Below are 22,878 nucleotides of genomic sequence, written 5' to 3'. Positions count from 1 at the left end.
TCTGCTTTGTCCGCTTTCCCACAAGGCACGGCACCCCGCAAATAATTCATACCCCAAAACAATCTATCTCTACACATAGACTGGTAGACATTTTACATCTTGGAAGGCATATAGGCCATCCTGCCTGTGTTGGTGGTGAGCGTTGGACTGAAAGACAGACTACTAAATTAATGATGTATATATACTGTAATTTTCCCCCAGGCCCCTGATATTTATCGGCAAGTTTTAGGCTTGGTTTTGAAGTAAATCCCCAAGTGAGCACATTAAGGGCACAAGGGAATTCATAAAATAGGTTGTGTGAAATTTATTTCTGCTATTTACTGAGCAGATTATACCACACACCAAAGCTACAAGAAGACTACAAATAAAAGTACATCATGTAAAAATAGTTTCTGGAAATGCAGTCCACTTTACTGAAATTGTATTCTTTATTGCCCTGTAAATTTATATTCTATTCTATTTGATGCAATTAAATGTATAGGTAGGAATTAGACTACCAGAATCTGAAAGAATCTTGGGAAAATTGGGTCAAATATGAATTTAGGTTCTGTAGACTGCTCTTTTAAGGATTGCATTGTATTGTACACTTTAGTGTAATCTCTGTATTGTTATATAATGTATTGATCAACACCTTTGCCATCTTGTTTCCTTCAGTATTTCCCCTAACCTTGAGCTGGAAGCTCTTTTCAAGAGACATTTCACTCAGGTGGAGTTTTATCAAGGGTCTGTGCTCAACCCTCATGATTTAGCCAGAGTGAAGGTAACAACTGCAGTCTTCTTTCATTATATGTGTTTGTGTGTGTGCAATACATTTATACCTTTTTATCCTAAGCAAAGCAGTACATATGGTGTAAACTTGGAAACATTGCCCTAGTTATTGGCTTAATATCTGCTCTTTATCAAGTCCTCCCAAGATGTTCTGGTTTACCTTGTGCTTATCACTAGATATTTTTTGTTTGGAAAGCTGTGTCTTCGATAAACTGTACAGAACACATAGCATGCCATGTGGAATAACCCAGTATCATTAGAATTGTTATCTCCTAGAAACAATTCTAGTCTCATGGTTCGGCTAATCTGGGGATGGAGGGGTGTGTGTGAGGTGTGGGTGGGGTGTGGGGGGACGGTGAAGAGTGGTTGAGGAGGAAAGAGTGATGAAGGAGGAGAAAAGAAACGAATGGGGGAGAGAGAGAGAGTTGAAATTGACTAACTTACAAAATGTGCCTGGATATATTTAAGTTTTTTAACATATTGATTAGGTTACGTTTCAAGAATGCATTGTTGTACATACAATGAGGTTGAAATAAGGTTGTTGAATACACAAGAATAGAAACACAATGAGGTTGAAAAGTACGTCACACATGACTCTTGGGGCTAAGATGACGATACATAAAACTGGAATCATTATAGTAACAGAAGAAATAAGCTCCAGTGGAACTTTGGAACTTGAGGATGAAACCAACCCAAAGCGTTGAAATGAAATTTTCCTCTATTTGATTAGTGTGAATTTGAAGCAGTTGAATTCTAGTTTCTCTTGGAAATAGGTATAGCACAGGAAGATACTTTCCTGAAATGGGCAGAATGGAGAAAGCGTTGATCCTTCTTTAAATGTATTGTTTGACCTTATTGGTTGTATGTATTTTTGGTGGGGATGGTGCTGTTTTATTTGTTCTCTCTGTGGAGGTTTCTCATGTCTAACTTATTAAAACCATTTCCTTGGATAAAATATATTTTTTTTTAAAAATCAAAAAACTCCCTTGAAAGCATTAATTTATCGTAAATGACAATGTTCAATGAAGATATTTTTTAGCATGCTAGTATAGTATTTATATATGTGCTCTCCATCTGCTTTGTCCCCTTTTCACTTTCTCTTTGTGTTTTCCACGTCTCAGATAGAGTCAGCAGATGCTTGTCTTATTCTGACTAATAAATACTGTGGAGATCCTGATGCAGAGGATGCCTCTAACATCATGAGGTAAGTAGGGAAGGATGTCTAGTAACTGGTGAAACTTAAGTTCATAGTTGGTTTATGAAGGCTCTGGGCAGAACTCCCAGTATTTCCCATTCATTCAATATCCAGCAATTATTCAAATACATGTTCGTTAATTGAGAGTTTTCTTAACTTTTATTTTGTGAGTGCGGAGATTGTGGGGTTGGGGGGGGTAATTCTTCTTGTCACTGAGTATGGGTGACTTTGAGGAATGTGTGCTTAGAATGGGAAAACCCCAATAGAAAACACAAACACTCAAACCAGTCAAAGTCACTGAACACGGCAATGAAAGGAATTCCTTGTTTTATATGTCTGGGATTTCAAAGTTGTTCTACTGACAAACCTGGGCATAAGATGAGATAAATAAAAAGGTTAGGTTGTAACAAACATGGGTATTAAAAGTCTGTAGATTGTAGAAGGGAAAGGATAGTGAAAGAGGTAAGGAGATCCACAGCTTTAAGGTCCTGGGAAAGAACAAGTTGGAATGAGTTTTGATACCAATACAATGAATATACAGGATGTAGGAGATCTGCTTCTGGTGCTTTGGAATGGAATCCCAAGAGTTGTTTGTGACGCATGTTTCAACCTTATCGTGTTGCAACTCATGAAAGGGACACCTTCCTTGTTTGTGGTTCCTTTGAAATGTAGTTTGCAACTGGGCTGTAAGGATTTTATCCACATCCTGCTTCTCAGGAAGGCTTTGTTGAATTGCTCTCACATATACATATGTACATTTTCAAAATTGTCCTTATTTTCTGCCTTGAATGTTCCCAACTTATTTAAAAGCTCTGATTGCTCTGATGAATGGACAATTCATCAAAACATTTTTTTAAAAATGCCTCAAACCGCTGATAAATACATGTGGAAATTGATACTTTTTTGAGATTTGATTATTATTCATTGTTTTAGCTTAAACATATGTTTTTTTCCAAAAAGCATCCAGCTCCTAATGAATGTTTCTTTCTCATTTAGGGTAATATCCATCAAAAACTATCATCCAAAGATAAGAATCATTACGCAGATGTTACAGTATCACAACAAGGTCAGGGCACTTTCGTTTAATTGTATTTACCTGTCTATATTTGTGTTTGGAATTGTCTAAAAAATTGCCTGATTTCTGAAACTTTTAAAGCTGAACGTATTAAACACACTCCTCACTGGTCTCCCTGGTTCCATCATCCATAAGCTCTAGCTGATTTAAAACTTTGCTGCCTGTATCCTCAGCCGTACTAAACTTCAATTGCCCATCACCCGGGTCCTCGCCAAGCTCCACTTGTTTACCAATGGATTGACACCAACGTCCTTACCTTTAAATTCCCTTCAAATCCCTAGCACCTCTTGAACTCTGTATTTTCTGCTGCCCTACTCTTCTGCTTGCCACGAGCGGCTACCACAACTAACAATATGAATTGTCGTGGTAAACTAAACAGCTTTCCAGAGAGATTTGATGCTGCTGGATGATGTTTATTTAGTAAAATGCTAGGAGCATATTGATGTTTCAACCTTACCACTGAGTGCTTGGATGCCAGTTATGTAGATTGACATAGAATCTGGTCTAAAGTTCTATCAGCTGCCTCCATCCACTGCACAGAGAGTTCCTGATCTCCACTGTGCCACTGCAGGAGTCCCTGAATGGATGCTTTGGAAGAATCTCTGCAAAGTTAATTATTAGCGCATTACAGACCAATGCTAAGATGTACCATCTTAGATACATTGCAGTCAATGGCAAAAAATAATACTTCTCCCAAAAATAATAATTTGGTCACTCAATCCACAACTGTTTGTGGGACACTGCTGTGCGCTAATTGGCTGACGCGTTTCACCCACAAATATACAGTCAATTCACTTCACAGTATATTCTATGAAGCACTTTGAGATGTCTAGAAGACGTGAGAAGCACTGTATCAAATGCAAGGATTATTATTATTACCGCTGGCAGTTTGCTGGTACTCATGAATATCATTTTCTGATGTTCCCTTTCCATTCACCCTCCCAACGAATTCTTGGCACTGTATCACGGAATTAGATTTAATCATCTTAAGACAAAAATGCAACACTCATGTTTTTCTTTCATACATGTTTCTGAGGAAGTGTTCCTCGGAGACTTTTACTATCCATTACTTGTACATACAGAAGCTGTTTTCCCCCTGGGCTCATCTCACAGAACATGGCATTAAATGAAGCACATACAACATGCTGTGGGTCAGTGTGGCTCTACCATGTGAACGATATGGCTAAACAGATAATTATTTTTAAGGAATATGACTTCCTGAGAATTATCACATTATTTGAACTAGTCCACAGATATTTCTATAACGTCTATTCACTTCCCAGCATTGACAACTTTAATCAGGAAAACGTTTTCATTCTCACGGTAAAGCTCACCGGCAAAAAAAAATGTTTCTGGTTAGCTGGGTGTCTGACACACGTGGAAACCCATCACCATGCTTAAAAGTACCCAAACCAGCTTAGAATTCCATACATGTCCTACCTACACATGGAAATTCCAGAGATATTAGGCGCAGGTTAACAAGAGCCATAGTTTGCGGACCCCAGAGTGTGTGTTGGGGTACAGATAAAACCGCATAGCTTGCCATTGAGGCGACATGAGGCCCAGAATTCCTCCCTCAAGTCTGCCTCAGGATAGAAATCTATTTTCTGCATTTCTTCAAAAGATCTGGCTTACAAGTTGAGACTAAATTTAAGAATCTTCCACAATCTGGGCTCTTTGTTTAGACAAAATGGTTTTGCAGGCTAAGCCCAGGCAGAATTTGAGGCTTCTGGTTGACTGGCTAGCAGGTTTATTAATCGGCTAGTGGATTTTCACCATCTTCTCTTCCTCCATGAGGCAGTATTTGGGCTTTGCTTAAAGAGCAGAAGCTGTTTGAAACAGTTGCTTCAAATGTTGCGAACGTTGTTACTTCCACAGTGCCTGGAGCTAACACATGACACCAGCGAAACTAAGTGTCTTGCCTCAGTGTGTGCACTGATCTTTGAGGTTGTTACAGGATAAATTAAATTATTGCTGGATAAATGAACATCATGGAATGCAATTGTCTGCTACTCCCAATATGTTTCTCAACACAACATTGTTGTGTGTTCGATCGCTGAGACATGGGTCAAATGGAGGTGTGAAAATAGCTCGGATCTGAGCTTTCCTTCCACACCAATTTAGGAAAAATGTTTTTGTTGCGCTCTTTCATTTTGCCTTTGTGGGCCTAAACTTGTTTATTTTCCTTTAATAGACATTAGCAGAATGCCACTGACAGAGGTGACTCAACTTGATTTTATTACTGTATTCAGATTTTGCACCCATAGTTATACATACAGCATTTTACCTTACATTATAAAAATATATATCTCTTGCTTTTAAAATCTAGGTGCATACCTACAGGTCAGTTGATAAAACATTGCACTGTCAGCTCCAGTGCAGTGAGAACAGAATGCAAGCTTTGTTAAGTGTGGTTTCTGTCTCTCGCAGTGGATATGCTGCAGCTGCCCTACAGCTTTGCAGTTCATTGCAGGACAAAAATGCTTTGTCGGCATTTTTTGTAGTAATAATGAAAAAATAAACAAAACATTTAGTGAATAACATCTGAGGTGCTCAGGGGAGTCCACGGACGAATTGACAACAGATGTGAATACAGATTTAACTGCAGAATGTTGGTTGTGTGATTTTTCAAGTGCCTCTTGTTGCATAAAGATTGCAAAGAAAAACAAAGATGCTTGTTGTGATCTCATCGAGCGTTGTGAATATTTCAAGATGTCTTGTTAAATCAATACAGCAGAATGTGTGGATTGAGTTTTTTAAACTTTTTTTTGTTCCTCTCTTTCCATGGTATCAGGCCCATCTGTTGAACATTCCCAGCTGGAACTGGAAGGAAGGGGATGATGCAATCTGCCTTGCTGAACTGAAGCTGGGTTTTATAGCTCAAAGCTGCCTGGCTCCAGGCCTCTCTACAATGCTGGCCAACCTCTTCTCCATGAGGTCGTATATCAAGGTACAGTCCTGTCTCTTCGCATTAGGGCTGAGGAAACGCTCATCTAGGTTGTCATTCTTTTGAATAAAAATGTAACTCGAAGGAAAACCAGACAACCCAGAGAAGAGATGTTAGATAGTTTTTGCTTGTTTTTTTTACAGCAGGTGTCTCACATACTGTTGATGCTCAGTAGTATTATTGCAGTACAGTTAACCTCATACTGCAATACTACTGGTTACACAGCAAATCTGTGCTAATGTGCTAAATTCAGTTAGGATCACCGGTTCACAATTTATGTGTTTGGTGTCTTTTTTAAAAAATAATGTTGAATGTAGAGAATAAGAAGATGTTTAGTAATAATAATCTTTGCATTTGATAGAGAACCTTATCACGTCTTCAAGACATCTCAAAGCGCTTCACAGAATATACTGTAAAATGAATTAACTGTATATTTTGTGGGCGAAACCCGGCAGCCAATTGTGCACAGTAGTGCCCCACCAACAGTCATGGATTGAGTGACCAACTTAGATTTTTTTTGAAGGAATTATTAGCCCCGTAGGACTAAAAAACAGATATTTACAACTCTTGAGTAGTACTGTGTACCCGTAATCTACATACTATACCTTCAAGGAGCCAGTACCCATCTGCGATTGATCCCCTTTCCATCTGTTGCTTTGTTGTACACCAACAAGCGGTTTATCTCTTGCTTTCCGATCTTGACGGATCGTGATGCCTCCAATGCTTCAAAACAGACATGAAACGTACATTCGGAAGAGCCTGTTTCAACAAAGGAGCAGACCTGAAACCTCTCTGAAAGGGGAGTGGTCACCCTTCAAGTTGATTAAAAAAGGACAGGACTAGAACTGCTCCTATTCCAAAGTACAAACATACATTGATCGATTAAAAATAGAGCAATGGAATGTGGCAGTTTATGATCAGTGTATGGTAGATTCCAATGTACACACTACCTTACAATCAGTATCTATGAGAGGATCATGTGCTGCATTGAAATTTGTACAACCCGGGCAAGGGCAGGATTGTTTCATTGTGTTTGGCAGAATATCATAATGAGTCTTAGAGCAGTGCACTTTCTTTCTTACCCCACCCTTGCACCAGAACTTCAACAGCAATGGACAAAATCAGCCCGAAAATCCATAATATAGACTTCAGTGGCACCGGTAAAGTAATGTGTATAGCTGAACATCACACTGATTAGGTGCCTGTACAAAGCATTCCTTGGCCCCAAAAGCAAAAATATCCACTTGGAAAAATCTGGTTTTAAATTTACAGTCATGAACTGTTGAACAATCTTAAAATACAATATTTACACTGTTGAGACTCTGGCAGCTAATGTGAACAATGCACGATTCAGATTTACTGCAATGGGAATGATGGTGTGGACTACCACATGATACATCTATCAAACGATTATTATACACCTAATGGTGAGTGGCTTCCATGGAAATAAATAAGAAGATTCTTTTCTGAGACACAACTACAACCTGATTGTACACTTAGCACCTCAGAGTTAAATAGACAAACTACAATTTATACTGATTGTGATTCAAATCCAAATTGTATCTGTAAGCACTAGAGGACGATTTTTTTGTGCATAGTCTCTGGCAGTCAGCCATCAGATGCTGGGGACATTTTTATACAGCTTTGGAGATATTCAGCTGGAAATATTTCAGGTTTCCATTGTGAAATTTGAACCACCAGCTGGAAGTACTGTCCTCGGGAAGCCGAGCAAGAATTCTATTTTAATACAAATTGATCCATCCCTAAAACAATCCTTGCATGTTATCATTCTTTAATCTCTGCGCTCTGTGCTACCGCAGCATTGAGCAATGACAAAAATATTCCCAAAGTAATTAACTCTATTCTGCAAAATGATGCAAAGCCTTGTCCAATGCAACGGTCTGGCTGTCAAGACTGCCAGAAGATTTCAAGGCTTGTCACAACATATTGATGACCACTAAACTCATATTGACATCTACAGATCCTTATAAATCTGTTTGCACGTAATTTGAGGCTTACATTCCAACTGCTACAAATGTATCCAAATCCACAAAGGAGAAAATGATTGTCCAACTCTTTTGGCTGCTTTGGGCCATATGGATGCCAATTAACAAATTCTGATACATAGCTAACTTTGTTATAAACAGCAATCAAGATAATTGCTTGGAAGGGAAAGCATATCCATTTAACTGAAGAACATCCCAAATAGCTCAGTCTGTTGAGCTGGAATAAGAACATTCATATCTTAGCGGATCCACTCAAAGTTTCACCCATTATGGACTAATAAAATATGTATCATGTCTTTTTTAAAAAAATGTTTTTAACAATGTTGAACTGATTTTGTGCAAGCATGTTTACTCAAGAAGGTCAGTATTTCTAGACTTTGTAAATGGTTACAAATGAGCCTGTGTGGACTTGCCTTCCTGAGAGCCAAAATGTCCAAACTGATATACTGTCCTTAGTGGACAAGTACCTTGATAAGCGGTTATCATTGTTCAACTAATGTAAGTCACACTACATATTCTGATTAGTTGCATGTTGGTGTTTTTAGTTGCAAGCAACTAAACCAATACAATTCAGGCCGACCTTGGAGAAACAAAAAAATAGAAAACAAGTGTGCATGGAACACTCATGTATGTGAAGGCACTAATGTTTTTTTCCCATATTATTGTATGGTATGATTTGTGCAATAAACCTATCAGACACATTATATTGGTGCATTATCCAGAATGGACACTTCAGAACACAAAGTGTCCTCTTCTTACTTACATACATAATGAGTAACAGGATCCACAGGATAAAATACAACTATAAGTGATTTAACATGCAACAACAATATCAAATTACATTTAGTATAGTGAACAGGTACTATGATGAAAGCTTTGAAAATACATACAAAATGGAATTTCAAGTCAAGTGAGTTTTTACTTGTACTTTCGAAGCAGTGCATTCGTCAGCGCAGCTATCTTCACGACAAACATATGTAATATTTCTAAATAAATAAAAAAAATATTGACTATGTTTTTCTATGTTTCCAATAGCAATTGAGGTTCTGGTTACAACTAAAACAATATGTATTATAATTAACAAGTGTTTTTGCAGCACTGAATGATAATTTACCATAGTCTGTATTATAAAAATACTTCACTTTATTCTATTTGTAGATCTGAAAGTACGTATTGCCAAAGTTTGGAAGGATATTCCACAGGTGGTACTCTGAATCAGAGATACCATAGCTATAGGAGAAATGAAAGGTCCCAAAACATCCCATTGAAAGACCTTCAGAGAACTCGAGGGAGCTCTGAATGCCAATGTCCAAGAACAATGCACAAGAGAGTTGTTAGTTTCACATCAGTTTAGTGAGCAGATTTACTGTGGATCCAAGCTGTTCTGCAAACTGTATCAGTCCAAATACATATTATTGCCCAGTATGCCCATGCTGTGTATCTAGCTGTTATCAAAGAATACACAGTTATATGAATTGTTGTTAGTTTTCTGAAATAGGACCAAGTTCTTCATCTTGTGTGAGTGCAGACAACAAGTGTTTTATTGGCAAGGCTCATTCTCAAGTAACAGTAACATGAAGGGATCATAGGACGGCAACCAGAAATGGGAAATATGGTGTGATTTTCCCTTCCACTTTCATGACAGAAATCAACAAAGTCAGCTCAGACCAAGGATATAACCTAGACCTCCTAGTCTGTATGGTCCTTTGCCGCACGATGCAGTACATTCACCCACTGAACCATTGACGCAGCCCTGTAAGTGTGCTTCATGTTCGCTTAAATTGGTTTAGATTTTGTGGGCAGTAAAAGTTTGCAGAGTATTTACAGTGGTCATCTTTAACAAGCATTTAAACTCTAACCATGTGTGGCTGTCTTACAATACTGTTAAATTTCTCTGCCTTAATTGCACCTTGATCCATAATATGGTGGTGCAATTTAGGTACCAGTATGATTGATCTTTTGAGAGACAGTGTATAACATGCAAGTGAAACCAATCCATTGGATTTTATGATAAGCACATTTTATATTTAACTGCAATTGACATTCCTTTCCTACCATTGGTTAATGCGCCTGAAGCTTCTCTCAGACAAGACCTTGATTTTGTAATTTAAAAAAATAAAACAGACCTTATCCATTAGGACCAGCCCTTAAACAATAGATTCACTTAGACTGCCTGCTGTATGATTCATTTTAAAGTAAATACAGGACCAGAATCATCTGATTTATTATTCGAGTTTCTACAGTATTCATATGGAACCTTTTACTTTTAACATTTGGCAAGAAATGAAAAAGAATTTGACTTCTAATATATTTTTAAAGTTCAGCATGCATTTGTAATAAAACAGATTTTTTTAAAAAAAAACAATGAGTAACAATTTCAATAGAATTCGCATGCTAGTTTATTACCAGTGCCTGCAGTTATGGTGTTCTAGTCAGCTTTTCAGGGTCAATTTATCTCGGCATTCAAGAGCGGGTGGCTTAAAATAGAGATTATCCAAACATTTCAAATATTTTATTGCATGTGCTGAGCAAATTAGGCTCACAATTAAATTAAATTAGAAAGTAAGATTTTCCATTGAAGGATAATATCAATCCAAATTTGGGTCATGAATCTGACTTGCTTCTTTCCATCAAATAACTTTCGTCAAACTAGTCCGAAGGATGACTGCAGTTTTCACAGAGTTGCCTCTGAGATTCAATCAAAATATTTGCTGAAATTGATGATATTTCTAATCTGGAGAAAGAAATGTCAAAGGTGGCACGTAAAGTCTGTATAAGAGTTTAAGCATCTCCACTCCTAGAGGGAAGCACTTTGTTATTGTTTTTTTTATTAGAGTTACGGAAATTGGCTCCCAGTTTTGTCTGCACTGACCTACGTTGAATGAACCCAATTCCATATCTAGTAGCTGTTAAACCTCTCACTATGACCTTTTCCCAAAATAAAATAAATCCCTACTGCAAAATTTGAAGGTATCACACCAACACACCTAATAAACCATAGACCCTCACATTTGTTCCTTGCTTAAAAGTTGTTACACTTAAAGCGCACTACAATCATTATCTTTTTGTACCTGACCAACAATGTTTTTTCTTTACTTTCCTTGACTGCGGATTTTCTCCCTCCCCCTCCCACCCCCATGAAGGCATTGAGCGATGATCACATATGACACTTGTTAAAAGTTTCCATAAAACCTGGAAACCATGAACACTGTGTTCTGGTGTTATGTGTGAGCATTGAAAGTGAATATTTGTAAGTTCAACGATGGGGCTATGCCTGGTTCTGTCATAATGTTCATCAAGTAGCAAAAAAAGATAGAATTCAAGCAAATTTATCCGCTAGCTAATCCAATATTCTGGCCACTGCCCTATTTCCTAATACCCACTGTTGGAACTAATTGTTGAAACAGAAAGTGTTAAGGTGTTTAATGTACAAATGAGGGAGAAAGCAATAGTGATGTACAGGAGAAGCCTGTGTGTCTGTGTGTGGTGGGAGTGGGAGGGAGTTAGGTCGGGTGGAGGCTCAAATGGAGTATTGACCAATTCGGCTGAATGGCTTGACTCGATGCTTTAGATTCTATGTAATTATGTGTACTTTCATGTTTTCATCTAAAACATGATTATTGGTCTGAATATTCCTTGTACACTTTGGTAGTAAAAATTAACTACAGAATCTTTGTCATCTATAGATTTAGTACTTCTGTTAACACAGCAAATGAGAGATTGTTGTAGGTTTTGTCGTTGTGACCAGTATGGTGTGCACTTAGCTTCTCCATTCTGATTTTTGAAACAGTTAATCTCATACAGGAATGCTGCCTAGACCTCAGATTATAAAGTTAACGATGGATATGAGTTTAAAGCATAGTGCTGACTTTTCATGGTCACAACTTTAGATCCTGGGGAGATTGTCTGTTTTTTACATTCAGCTGATTCCCACGAGCTGCAACACAGCAGCTCCTAGAAGCGCAGACTGTGTCTTTAACTACAGGGATATTTCTGTCAGTTCTTGAAAAGCCTAAAGTGTCTCTATCATTAAGGAAAGTGTATATTAACAGCCTTCTTTTTAGGGCAGTACAGTTGAGATTAGTTAATGTACCTGCTTTGAAATCTAAACAGTAAACTACTTTAGTAATAAAGAAACTTTGGTCACAAGTGTTTGTGGGACACTGCTGTGCACAATTGGCTGTCACGTTTCACCCACAAATTGCACAGTCAATTCACTTTACAGTACATTCTGTGAGGCGTTTTGAGACATCTCAATGACATGATAATGTTCTATAACAAATGCAAGGATGATTATTATTACTTTTTGTGGAGTCCTGTAGCTCAGTGGTTAGAGCAATTGCTTTGCAACCTGAGTTCAATTCCAGGCAGGGCGAAACCTTGGGCAAGTTTCCTTACTCCATACGCCTAATAATAATCCCTCCAAAACCAAAAAAAAACAATAATATATTGGTCATTTTCAATCTACGACTGTTCGTGGAACATTGCTGTGCGCAATTGGCTGCCGCGTTCGCCCACAAATATACAATCAATTCACTTTACAGTGTGTTCTGTGAAGCGCTTTGGGACGTCCTCCCGACGTGAAAAGCGCTATATCAAATGCAAGGATTATTATTATTATTATTATTATTAAATCATCTTTTATTTAGCTAAATTTCCGACATCTGGTAATGGGACCAAAAATGGAGACTTAAAACACACAACTTTCCTGGGAGTGAAATTGTACTCGGAAAGTTATCTACGGTGAAATTCTATGATCGGCTTCCAATTTAGTTGATCTGCAATGCCCTTAGGGAAACATTTTACTTTTACTTAAACCTTGTTGATATTGGCGACATAGGTTTTGTTAAAATCAGCTTTGGGTGTTTCTTTCAGCACCGCACTGCTGAGTGTTTCAATCTTTTCTGAATTCTGTTGTCGTACATGGTAAGCCACCTGGTGCACTACCATTGGGAGCATCATGATCCACACTACCCACCAGCAATTTAAACATTGTCTCACCTGCTATTTTCTTTACAAAACAATAAGCGAACAAAGGCTAGTGGACCTTTAAAACTACCAATGTTTTGAATACTCTCTGAAGTCTCACTCACAGTAAGGTGTGAACGAACTGTTCAGTGTGCCGTGTTTCCCATTACAGTCCATCTAATGTCAAAGTTAGCTGTGTCCCCTGGATGAATTGAATGGCTTTCTAAAGTTCAAAGAACAGACGTGCATTGTGGAAGTGAAAGCTGTTCAGAAAGAGCATTTAAGTCTGAGGGCAGAAGCATCACAAAGATGGTTAAGGGCAAGAGAGAGAGCAATCAGAGGAAGCCATTGAGTTTCAAAGATACTTGAAATCTGACATTCTGAAACCATCAATGTTACTGGTAATGTTGTGTTCAATTTCATTTTCTTTTCTCTATTTTACTTAATGCTTCACACTCTACTATGTATATAACAGTTTATGTATTAATTATCTGCTACTATTCAAAAAGTGAAGGGGGTTTAGTTTCTCCCAGTGGTTCTGGTCAACAGTCTCCCAAATAAAGTTAGTCATTCACTCAACTGTTGTTGGTAGGATAGTGCTCTGTGCAAATTTGCTGCTTCGCTTACCTGCAAACTACACAGTCACTCCACTTTGTAGTTCATCCTGTGCAAAGCTTTGAGAGGTCCTTCTGATGTGAAAGGTGCTATGTCTAATGAAAAGATTATTATTATGAATTAAACTATTCTAATTGGAAATTACTCAATCTGAAAAAATGATATTTTTCAATGCTCAAGGCGAGACCGTAAAACAAAACCTGATATTCGACTAATAGATAATCAGACTGGTCAGGCTCAGCTTGTCATTTGTATATGTGGTAAGTAAATGCATTCATTGTGCTACACCTCTTTGAAAGTAAGCATGTACTTGGATGGCATTCGATAAGATGAAGCCAGACATATGTACAAAATAATGACAAGCTTGATAATCAACTGCTTGGAATAGGCAAGTCTCAATCTGCATTATATGCTTTGGCAGCATAGTGGTGCACATTAGCTTGCATCAAGCATGATTCATGCATAGTATTAAACCTTGTACTTCCAACATACGTTTAAGATTGTGTAGGAAAGTCCCCAATCCTGTGGGATGCAGACTCATATTGGAAGTCTTTCATTGGTGGTCTTCCTGGATGTTTGCCCAAAAAACTGGCGCCTTCAAACTTTCCCCAGACAATAAAGTATTTTATTAGATAGTTCATTGACATACTTCAACTCTGTCACTCTGAATTGATCTTAAGAATCTACTGGAGGCACTGATGGGTGATGAATGACATCCAATCATATTTTAGGCTGTCTGGTATCAACAGCACCAATATGTTTACTGACAATGGCCTACTCCATGTCCCCGCTCTATCTACTCCACAATCGGTAGGCAGGCTTTCAGTCACAGCCTGTCTCTGGCACTCCATTCCCACGATCCACTGATTTGCTTATTTCCTTCCTTCAAGGTGTGCCTGAAACTAACTCTTGTGACAAACTTTTGATCACCTTTCCCCTCCTCACCCCCCTCAGCTCTGGTGACCAGTCAGAACTGTCAAGTGGTTTGGGACATCCTCCCATGTGAAAGACGCAATATATATCTATTATATTGCTGCAACTAAACTTGTTAATAGTGGTGCAGAGATGCCCTGATAGCCTTATATCATGTGACAATAGACTTCTTATGAGTTGTGGACTGAACATACACATTACCATGTGTCTGGGTACTTTAACAGAGTTAGTGATCAGCACTTGCTGATCAATGAACTGCCTCTTTTCCAAGATACAGGGGAGGAGCTACAGGAAGGAAGCCACTTTATCGCTGGATCTTTGTTTTGGGCTAGATTTTAGGGATTGATTTTTTTGTCCATTGTTAGCAAATTACACAATTAGACAGATCTTCTGTGCCAGGATTCATCTTTCTTCAATGCGGTGATGGTTATTGAAACATCCAAATCAGTATATATTATGAAAGGATGAATGTTGTTATGTTGGACATGGACATGGTAATCTAGGCTATGATGCAATACGTAATCTCTTAAAATCTCAAGTGTTCTATATTTATACATCCATAAGGGTGGGAATTTTTTCTTAGGATCTACATTGCAGAGTATTGAGCATGAATTGGTTAATTATCAGACTCTGAGGAATGCTTTGTTAACATGAATGAAGTAATTAGTTTAGGTAAGGCTTCACATCATTTCAAAACATACATATATCATACTTGTCACCAAGTTAAGAAAAGACGTTAGCTTTTTTTCCAAAGTGTACTGGATAATTTACTGTTGTTGCGTGGCTTTCATTCGCCAGTCAAATCTCCAGGGCCATGGCTTTTAACAGAGTAGTTCTGCAGGCCAAAGCTTTTAGGGATTAGGGGAATAATAAAACTTCCTCTATTGGCTGCAGGAGTACTGAACCTGTCTGGGAATTAAAAAGTTGGATCCCATCCACCATCTTTATTAATGACAGCTGTTGTTTGTTTATTCACGTTCCACTGAAATAACTAATCACCTGGTGATCCGTTGATGAAAAATGATTTGTTTTAATCAAAATCTCATTCGAGGGTTAAGAAAACCTGAAAATGATCAATCACTTGGTCTGTGTTGTCACTCAAGAATTTGGTGTGAAGGGAGTTTATGGAGCATTTTGGAATCCAAGTGCTGATTTCATCTTTCAAAATTAAGGCTGAAAATAAATGGTGCATATTAAATGCGGAGTTGATAAAGTGCCAGAAACACTTTGACAAATCACTACATTACCTGTTCTTGTTCAAATCTTTTCTATTTTATAATTAAAAAAATTGATTTCCATAATATCCAGGCTTTAAGTATAAAGCTCAAATTAAAAAGAAGTTTTTTTATTTTAAAAAAGTTTTAATACTCTCATCCGTTAACTTTAACCAAACCACCTGGAAATTATTAAAAATTGCGATATATTTGGACTTTGTTCAAGCGATACATTTTCTGAAGCATAATAATTTGCACATAAATCTACTAAGTCTGAGGAGAATTCTTGAGTACTCTCTGCCAGAGGTGCTTTGCTTTGGTTCATTGTGGGAACTCTCATTGTACTGTACTTTTAATTGAGGTACACTTTTTTTGCCTTTGACTGCCTCCACTCATTCTGGCTTTGGTCCCTTTTCATCTCACAGATTGATTTAGTGATTCTGAATGCCTCGGTTACAACCTCAAAAATCAACATCATAAATTACAGCTAATTTGGGACCTTTTCCTGAATTACTGCAATTTCCCCCCCTGGCAGTAGTTCTCCCTGCATGTGGTTTCCTATTTTTTAACCCACGATTTTACAAAGGCACACATACATCAATTCTCATCTCTCCTTTTGCTTTAGTGCAGTAAACTCCAGTCACCCAGTTTGAAGAAAGAGAGCACAAAATTAGGACTGTGTTCAAAGTGGGTCTTTTATATCCCGATTGCTTTCTCAACTGTTGCTCAATCGTGTAAACGTTTATTGGAGTGCAAGTCTGTAAAGCTAGTTTTCTTTCAAATGTTTCAGTTTGAAGGATTTCTGGTCGTCTCTAGGGTCTGTTTTCAAAACAAGCATGGCAGTAAGTTGCCTGTGGCATTCAGCATGTAATTCAGCTTTTCAGATGTGGTTTTAAATAACTTTTGGCTAGATTGCTGCAGAGCGATTATTCCCAGTATTGGAAGGAGTTTTTAATGATTCACAGGCCTTTTTGCCCTGTTCTTTTTTCTACTGTACCCAAGTGTTCAACACAATTTCAGTGTATCACAAAGATGGATTAACTTTAACCCAAAACAGAGGTAATGATTAACTTTTCAATATCTGATTATCTATTAGACAGATCTGTGTCACAATCTGACAGAATTATATTCCGAAGCTACGCTGTTTTTTAAGTAAGTCTTGTGTCCTTGCTTTTTTGTAATACTTAGCAACTTGCTTCAACTGTATCCCAACCTTTGTCTGTGACTTATAATTATGCTTTACACCCTGAAAGCTGTGACTTCCTGCCCCTTATTGTACCCGAAAGTATTTCCATGGATTAACTTTCTCAATCGTTTTAGCTTCTACGATCGTGGCTGTTTAACTGCAGTTCTGACAGGCTTTTTAACTATATATGGGATGTGGTGCCAATAAAGGGAAACAGGACTGCTCCTACTTGTGAAAACAAGTGACTTATCTTTCTTGTGAGCGAAAGAGCAGGTGGACTGCCCCATCATTGCGTGGACAAAATGGCCAAAACAAAAGTTCAGACTAAAAGTTCAATCAAATCACATTGCCCCTTGAACATACATCTGTCATCATTGGCTTAGAGTCATGCTGAACTTTTGCATTTCAAGTTTGCTTCCCAAGCCATAATATAAAATGTCTAGTTTTCCCAGTGCCGAATCTCACAACATCCTACTTGGAGTTGGATCTCCCATTGTCTCCATACAAAACCATGATACCAGATCAACCAAACCCATTGATTTTACACACCTGCATAAATATCCTAACAACACCACCCTAACTCTCCCCCCACTCCCACTATCAGAAGGCAGGCCATGAGCCTATCTGCTCACATTCTCTGACAACCATCCTGGAGTCCCTCCGACTTGCTCTCTCCCTCATATTGTTCAAGGTCCATCTCAGGACCTACCACTTTGACAGTGCTTTCAGTCTTCTATCTCTTCCCCACCCCACTTAGCTCCCACTCCCAACTCGGGTGCCAAACCTTGGGAGTCCTTCTGATAGGAAAGGTTCTGTATAAATGTAAATTTGTAAGCCATCAGGCTTTAGCGTGGGCACAAATCATTATGAGAAATGTACTTTGAGATCCCCACTGCTGAAATGGCTGTCACTGAACCATGGAAGAGCCCATCGACCAAAGTCGCCTGATGTTCAGAGGCATCTCCTGGCCTTCATAGCCATTATTTGGGAAGTGAATAACACAAAATATATTTATAACAGTGTTTTGTGCATGTGTGAAGTTCTGCCTTCATCTGTCAACTTAATGTGATAAATGTTAGGACATTTTTGCGTGGCCTGAACATCAGTCGCTGCAGGTGACCTCGGAAAACGTAATGGAGAAATGGCAACTTTACGGGATGCAGGAAAGCCATCAGTTTGGTGCTACATTTTGAGTCTCAGGAGCCGCAGTGTAAAAGCAACACAAATATTCTAGTGAAATGGTTAAACACATTCATCAGAAATAGCACATGAAAAAAATAGATGGCATTAAAAAAAATGTGTTTTGAAAGCAGTCATGAACTGTCAGCACTCTTAAGTCTTAATTTTTATGACTGGATTGGAAGGTTGAATTAATCTCATAGCGAGCGCTTATGGCTCACAATTTTTCACAGGCTTCATCTCTGGTGTTAGGTGGAGGAGGACGCCTGTGAGATGACGTACTAATGAGAAGCTGTCGCTGTGGGAGGTGAGGTGACAGAAATGACTCAGACGGTGAGCTGAGATACAATCAGTCACCTGCAGGGACCACGAGCGACAATTTAAAACACATTCATGATAATTATTTCATCAAAATTACTCATTTCAGTCATTAACAGTGAGCATTTCAGCTGTGACCTTGTTCTGGAAATGTTATTTAATATTATCCTCCAGTTAACATTATTTAACTGTGGTTTTAACAACACAGTTCTCTTTCTCGGAGAAAGATACATCGATGTTTTTTAACAACTCACAAGAGCTTAAAAAACGAGGCTCTCAAAATTTTTTTTAAAACTCATTGCAGGATTATGACTTTTGAAGTTGTTGAGAAATGCAGTTCTAATGATCGCACTGATTTTTTATGAGCTTTCTTGACCCAAAGATATAAAGCAGTAGAAGCCTCCACTGATAATGAGATATACAGAATCTGTTGTTACAATGTGCTTAGTATGGAGTAACATTATGAAATTATTACAAGCAGATAGTACAGATCTGAATTCTCACCAAGTATTGTTAACTCATGTGAATATATTGGACACTTTATTGAAGGTTATTATCTCAGACGTTTTAACGTGTCTCTACTGAATTGCAGCACTTTTCACAATTAAGCCACTTTGAAATTTGTTTTTCTCCTTGCTTTTTTGGTTGATATTTTGGACTTGGTCAGTTCCAGAATTACTCCATAAACAATATTACCCTGGAGTGGCCACTATGATAACTATAATCCTTGCATTTGATATAACGCCTTATCACATTGTCAAAATGTCTGAGAGCTCTTCACAGGATTTTACTGTAAAGTGTAGGGACTGTGTTTTGTAGGCGAACATGGCAACCAGTTTGTTCACAGCAACATCCTATAAACAGCCAGGAAGTGAAATGACCCATATTATCTGGAGAATTGTTGTCAAGCGCACCGGAAGAAACAAAACTTTTCAACTCGTGACGCAGGATCTTTAACATCAACTTGCATAGATGTATTTAAGAGAAAACTAGATAAGTACATGATGGAGAAAGGAATAGAAGGTTATTCTTGAAGGCTTAGTTGAGGAAGGGCAGGAAGAGGCTCATGTGGAGCATAAACACCGGCATAGACCAGTTGGGCCGAATGGCCTGTTTCTGTGCTGTATATTCTAATGTATTCTGACTTGAGCAGGCACAGACAGGGCCTCAGCTGAAGGATGGCACCTCCAACAATACAGCGCTATATTGGAGTGTTAATGTAGACTCTGAATTCAAAGGCAGGCAGGAGGCAAAGATCTTTGTGCAAGATCAAAAGGAAACGTGCCCATCAATCATACACTGATCCCAATATTAAAGACAGTGAAAAGAGTGCAATGTTTGGATAGACAGCACAATGAGGGAAAGTGTCTTTCTTCGGATCAACATTTTCTCAACCTTTTCTCCTCCTCCCCACTCACCCTGTTGCCCCCTCCCCCCCCCCCCCCCACCACCCACCATCTCACTAACAATACAATTGAGTTGAACAGCTCGTTGTATGATTTTGTAGGGTAGCTGCACTATCCTGCAATACACTGGCAATAAATCTGTGGGAATTGTTTTAGAATTGAATGGAAAAGAAATGATAGGGGGCACTGCAGCTTTAAGCTGCCTTGTGTAACAGATTGTCCTGGCTCAGCAAATGTTGATCCAGCTCTGTCTGCTGTCTCTCATACTTCATCGATCAACGGCTCCTGACAGTGGAATTTTGTCGTGACAAGCAACATTTCATTCTGAAAGGTTTCTACTGAACAGTTATACTGCTGCTTAAAAACAGCTCTGAGAGCATTTAGAGTGTTGGGACTAGCAAGCCGTGTGTAATGCTGAATGGCTCAGCCGTCCTGTTACCTTGACTCTGCTCATGCTGACATTTTTGGAATAGAGTGAGTGATACTTTTAGGCATTATAAAAGAATAATCACATTAGAGAGCTTTCTAAATCTTTTCTTTTCCTAAGTTAACTGGCAGACACAAATGTTAACTTAATTCTCTTTATGGAACCATGTAAATAACCTGGCAGTACATTTCATTGCTTCACTGGCTTGAGGCACCATGCTGTACTGGGTCATCAGCTTTTTTCCCCCTTCTTCTTATCTTCCCTTGTTCCCATTCCGCATGTGTAAAAAGGGAACTGATCACAGGTCTATCTGAGGGAAGTTCATGAGGAGGCAGAGGCAATATTCCAGAGGTTAAGAAATCCCTTAACCCACTGCCTCCGTGTCCTGGCAATACACATTCGCAGTGAGTTGAGAACAGAGCACTTGCACGCCAACATCCTTTTTCCTTATTGCTTGAACTCCGAGGCATCTAAAAAAAAGTAATAATAATAATAATCCTTGCGTTTTGATATAGCACTTTTCATGTTTCCTAGACGTCTCAAAGCGCTTCACAGAATTTACTGTAAAGTGAATTGACTGCATGATTTGTGGGCGAAACCCGGCAGCCAATTGTGCACAGCACTGTCCCACAAACAGTCGTGGATTGAAGTGACCAATTTATACAATTTTTTTTTGAGGGATTATTATCAGGCATGTGGAGTAAGGGAATTTGCCCAAGGTTTCACCCTGCCGGGAATTGAACCCAGAACGAGTGCTCTAACCACTGAGCTACAGGACTCCATGTGTTGTCAATGTGTGGAATATACCCACATTTCATTTTGTTTCTCCAATTTATTCATGTCTGCTCTCTCAGCTTCCTCCTTCACTCGAGAAAAATCATCCCTGGAGGATTCTACTAGAATGGGATTAAGAGCCGAGTGCTTTGGAATATCAGATTCCAGTACTAAAGGTTCAAGCCTGCGAGACCTTGTATGGTAGTTTTAGTTCTCGCAGTTAGGAGGCATGGTGCGGAGTTGAGGTGCTGCAAACGCTGGATGAAAAATATCCCAATTTTCGTCGGATGAACAATATAATATTCTTGGTGGTAGTTTCTTCTTTTGAGGCTGTCTTTGATAAGTGGTGTAATTTTCTCTGCCTCATCCATTTCTGCTCTTATAGAATAATGAGAAGTGATGCATAACCTATAGGCTAATCACAAGCACAAAATACAAAAGTACCAATTAGTCAGGCTGAGAGGCATCAGCAGCCATTGTTCAAAATGAACATATTGTTAATTTAGGAGAATGTGCTCATACAGATACACGGTTGGGCTGAAGACAGCAACAACAACTTGCATTTATATAGAGTCCTTCACATCGGAAAACGTCATGGAGCCCTGAATAATGTCTCCGAGCCTGCAACAGTTGCGTGTGATGAAACATGGCCAAGGCCCACGTTTAGCTGTGGTCTTGTACAAAATCTTTAAGATCAAACTATAGGTCAGGGGGCAGGAGTTTCGCAGCTTTAACAGGATATGAAGGGAACAGAGATTTTTCGTTCTGCAAGCCTAAAGGATAGGTGGTCACAAGCGGCCAAGCAGAGGGAAATTTGCCAGACAGTGCTCTGAATGCTAACTAAAGTTCCACCTAAAGACCTTCCTTTTCGATTGTCCTTACGGTCACCTCCTCCCTCATTGTCTGCCTGGCTCGGGGTCAGGTTCCACCACTGTTAAACGCTCCGGGATGCTATACCCTGCGTGAAGGACGCTATATAAATGCAACTTGTTGTTGTAACTCATTTGGTTTAATTGATGAAACTCCAGCAATAGGGCAACGCATAGTCTGGGGTCCTGAAGTCTTGGCTCTTGCTAATTTGTTTGATCCTCTCTGGAAGTAGGTATGTAGGGTTCATTTCTCCAGGGAGAGAGTGCGCATTCCATTCCAGATACAGGGAAATTTCCATGTGTAGATGGTATATCTATGTGGAACTCTCAGTCTGGTTTGGATACTCTGAAAACATGTGAAACCATCTGACCGAAACAATGAGCAATCCCAGGATATTATATTAAAAATTACTCTGTTTAAATGCAGGTTAAAGCTAATCCTGAGAAGATACAAGCCCCCCCTAGCCCCCAACTGCTCCAGGTTTCATATGGCTTTTCTGGGCAAGATTGCAAATTTGTGCAGAAAAAGGGCCAATACTTCATTTCACTTCAAAGGATAACGAGATGGTTTGGTTATATTGACATTATTCTGGGCTGCATTACAACACAGGCTTAAGACATGGTGAAAGTGGTCAAATAAATAAAATCAAGAATTTTGTTTTGGTCACAGATTCTTCAATATTCTTTATTTGTTTCCATTGTAGATTGAAGAGGATACCTGGCAGAAGTACTACCTTGAAGGGGTCGCAAATGAGATGTACACAGAGTATCTGTCCGGTGCCTTTGTAGGCTTGTCTTTTCCTGCAGTTTGTGAGTAAGTAATATACTAACCAAATGCTTTCTGTGGTTAAATCCTTATTTCCAGCTCTGCAATTAAACAATGAATGAGGTACAGTAACAAAAACTCTGAATGATTCCAAATAAATTGGACGTAGATTCAAGGAGAATGCTGATTTCATTTGTGAATATAGAAAGCTTGTTGCAGGAGTACGAATTAC

At 38.7% G+C, this 22,878-nt stretch overlaps 1 protein-coding gene across 1 annotated transcript in view; it reads left to right on the top strand.

Annotated features, from left to right (window-relative positions):
* The window catches only part of kcnma1a (potassium large conductance calcium-activated channel, subfamily M, alpha member 1a), a 325,301-nt gene that overhangs the window by 229,091 nt on the left and 73,332 nt on the right, over nt 1–22,878 (top strand). The window contains exons 11-15 of the mRNA XM_007898488.2: nt 655–760; nt 1,890–1,972; nt 2,960–3,029; nt 5,833–5,988; nt 22,585–22,694. Of these exons, the coding sequence (XP_007896679.1) occupies nt 655–760; nt 1,890–1,972; nt 2,960–3,029; nt 5,833–5,988; nt 22,585–22,694 (525 nt within the window). The remainder of the gene's footprint in view (nt 1–654; nt 761–1,889; nt 1,973–2,959; nt 3,030–5,832; nt 5,989–22,584; nt 22,695–22,878) is intronic.

Source organism: Callorhinchus milii, unplaced genomic scaffold, assembly GCF_018977255.1.
Source record: "Callorhinchus milii isolate IMCB2004 unplaced genomic scaffold, IMCB_Cmil_1.0 Scaffold7, whole genome shotgun sequence".
Classification (NCBI taxonomy): Eukaryota; Metazoa; Chordata; class Chondrichthyes; order Chimaeriformes; family Callorhinchidae; genus Callorhinchus; species Callorhinchus milii.
Note: the sequence above shows the minus strand (reverse complement) of the source record. Positions and strands in the feature narration are given on the sequence as shown.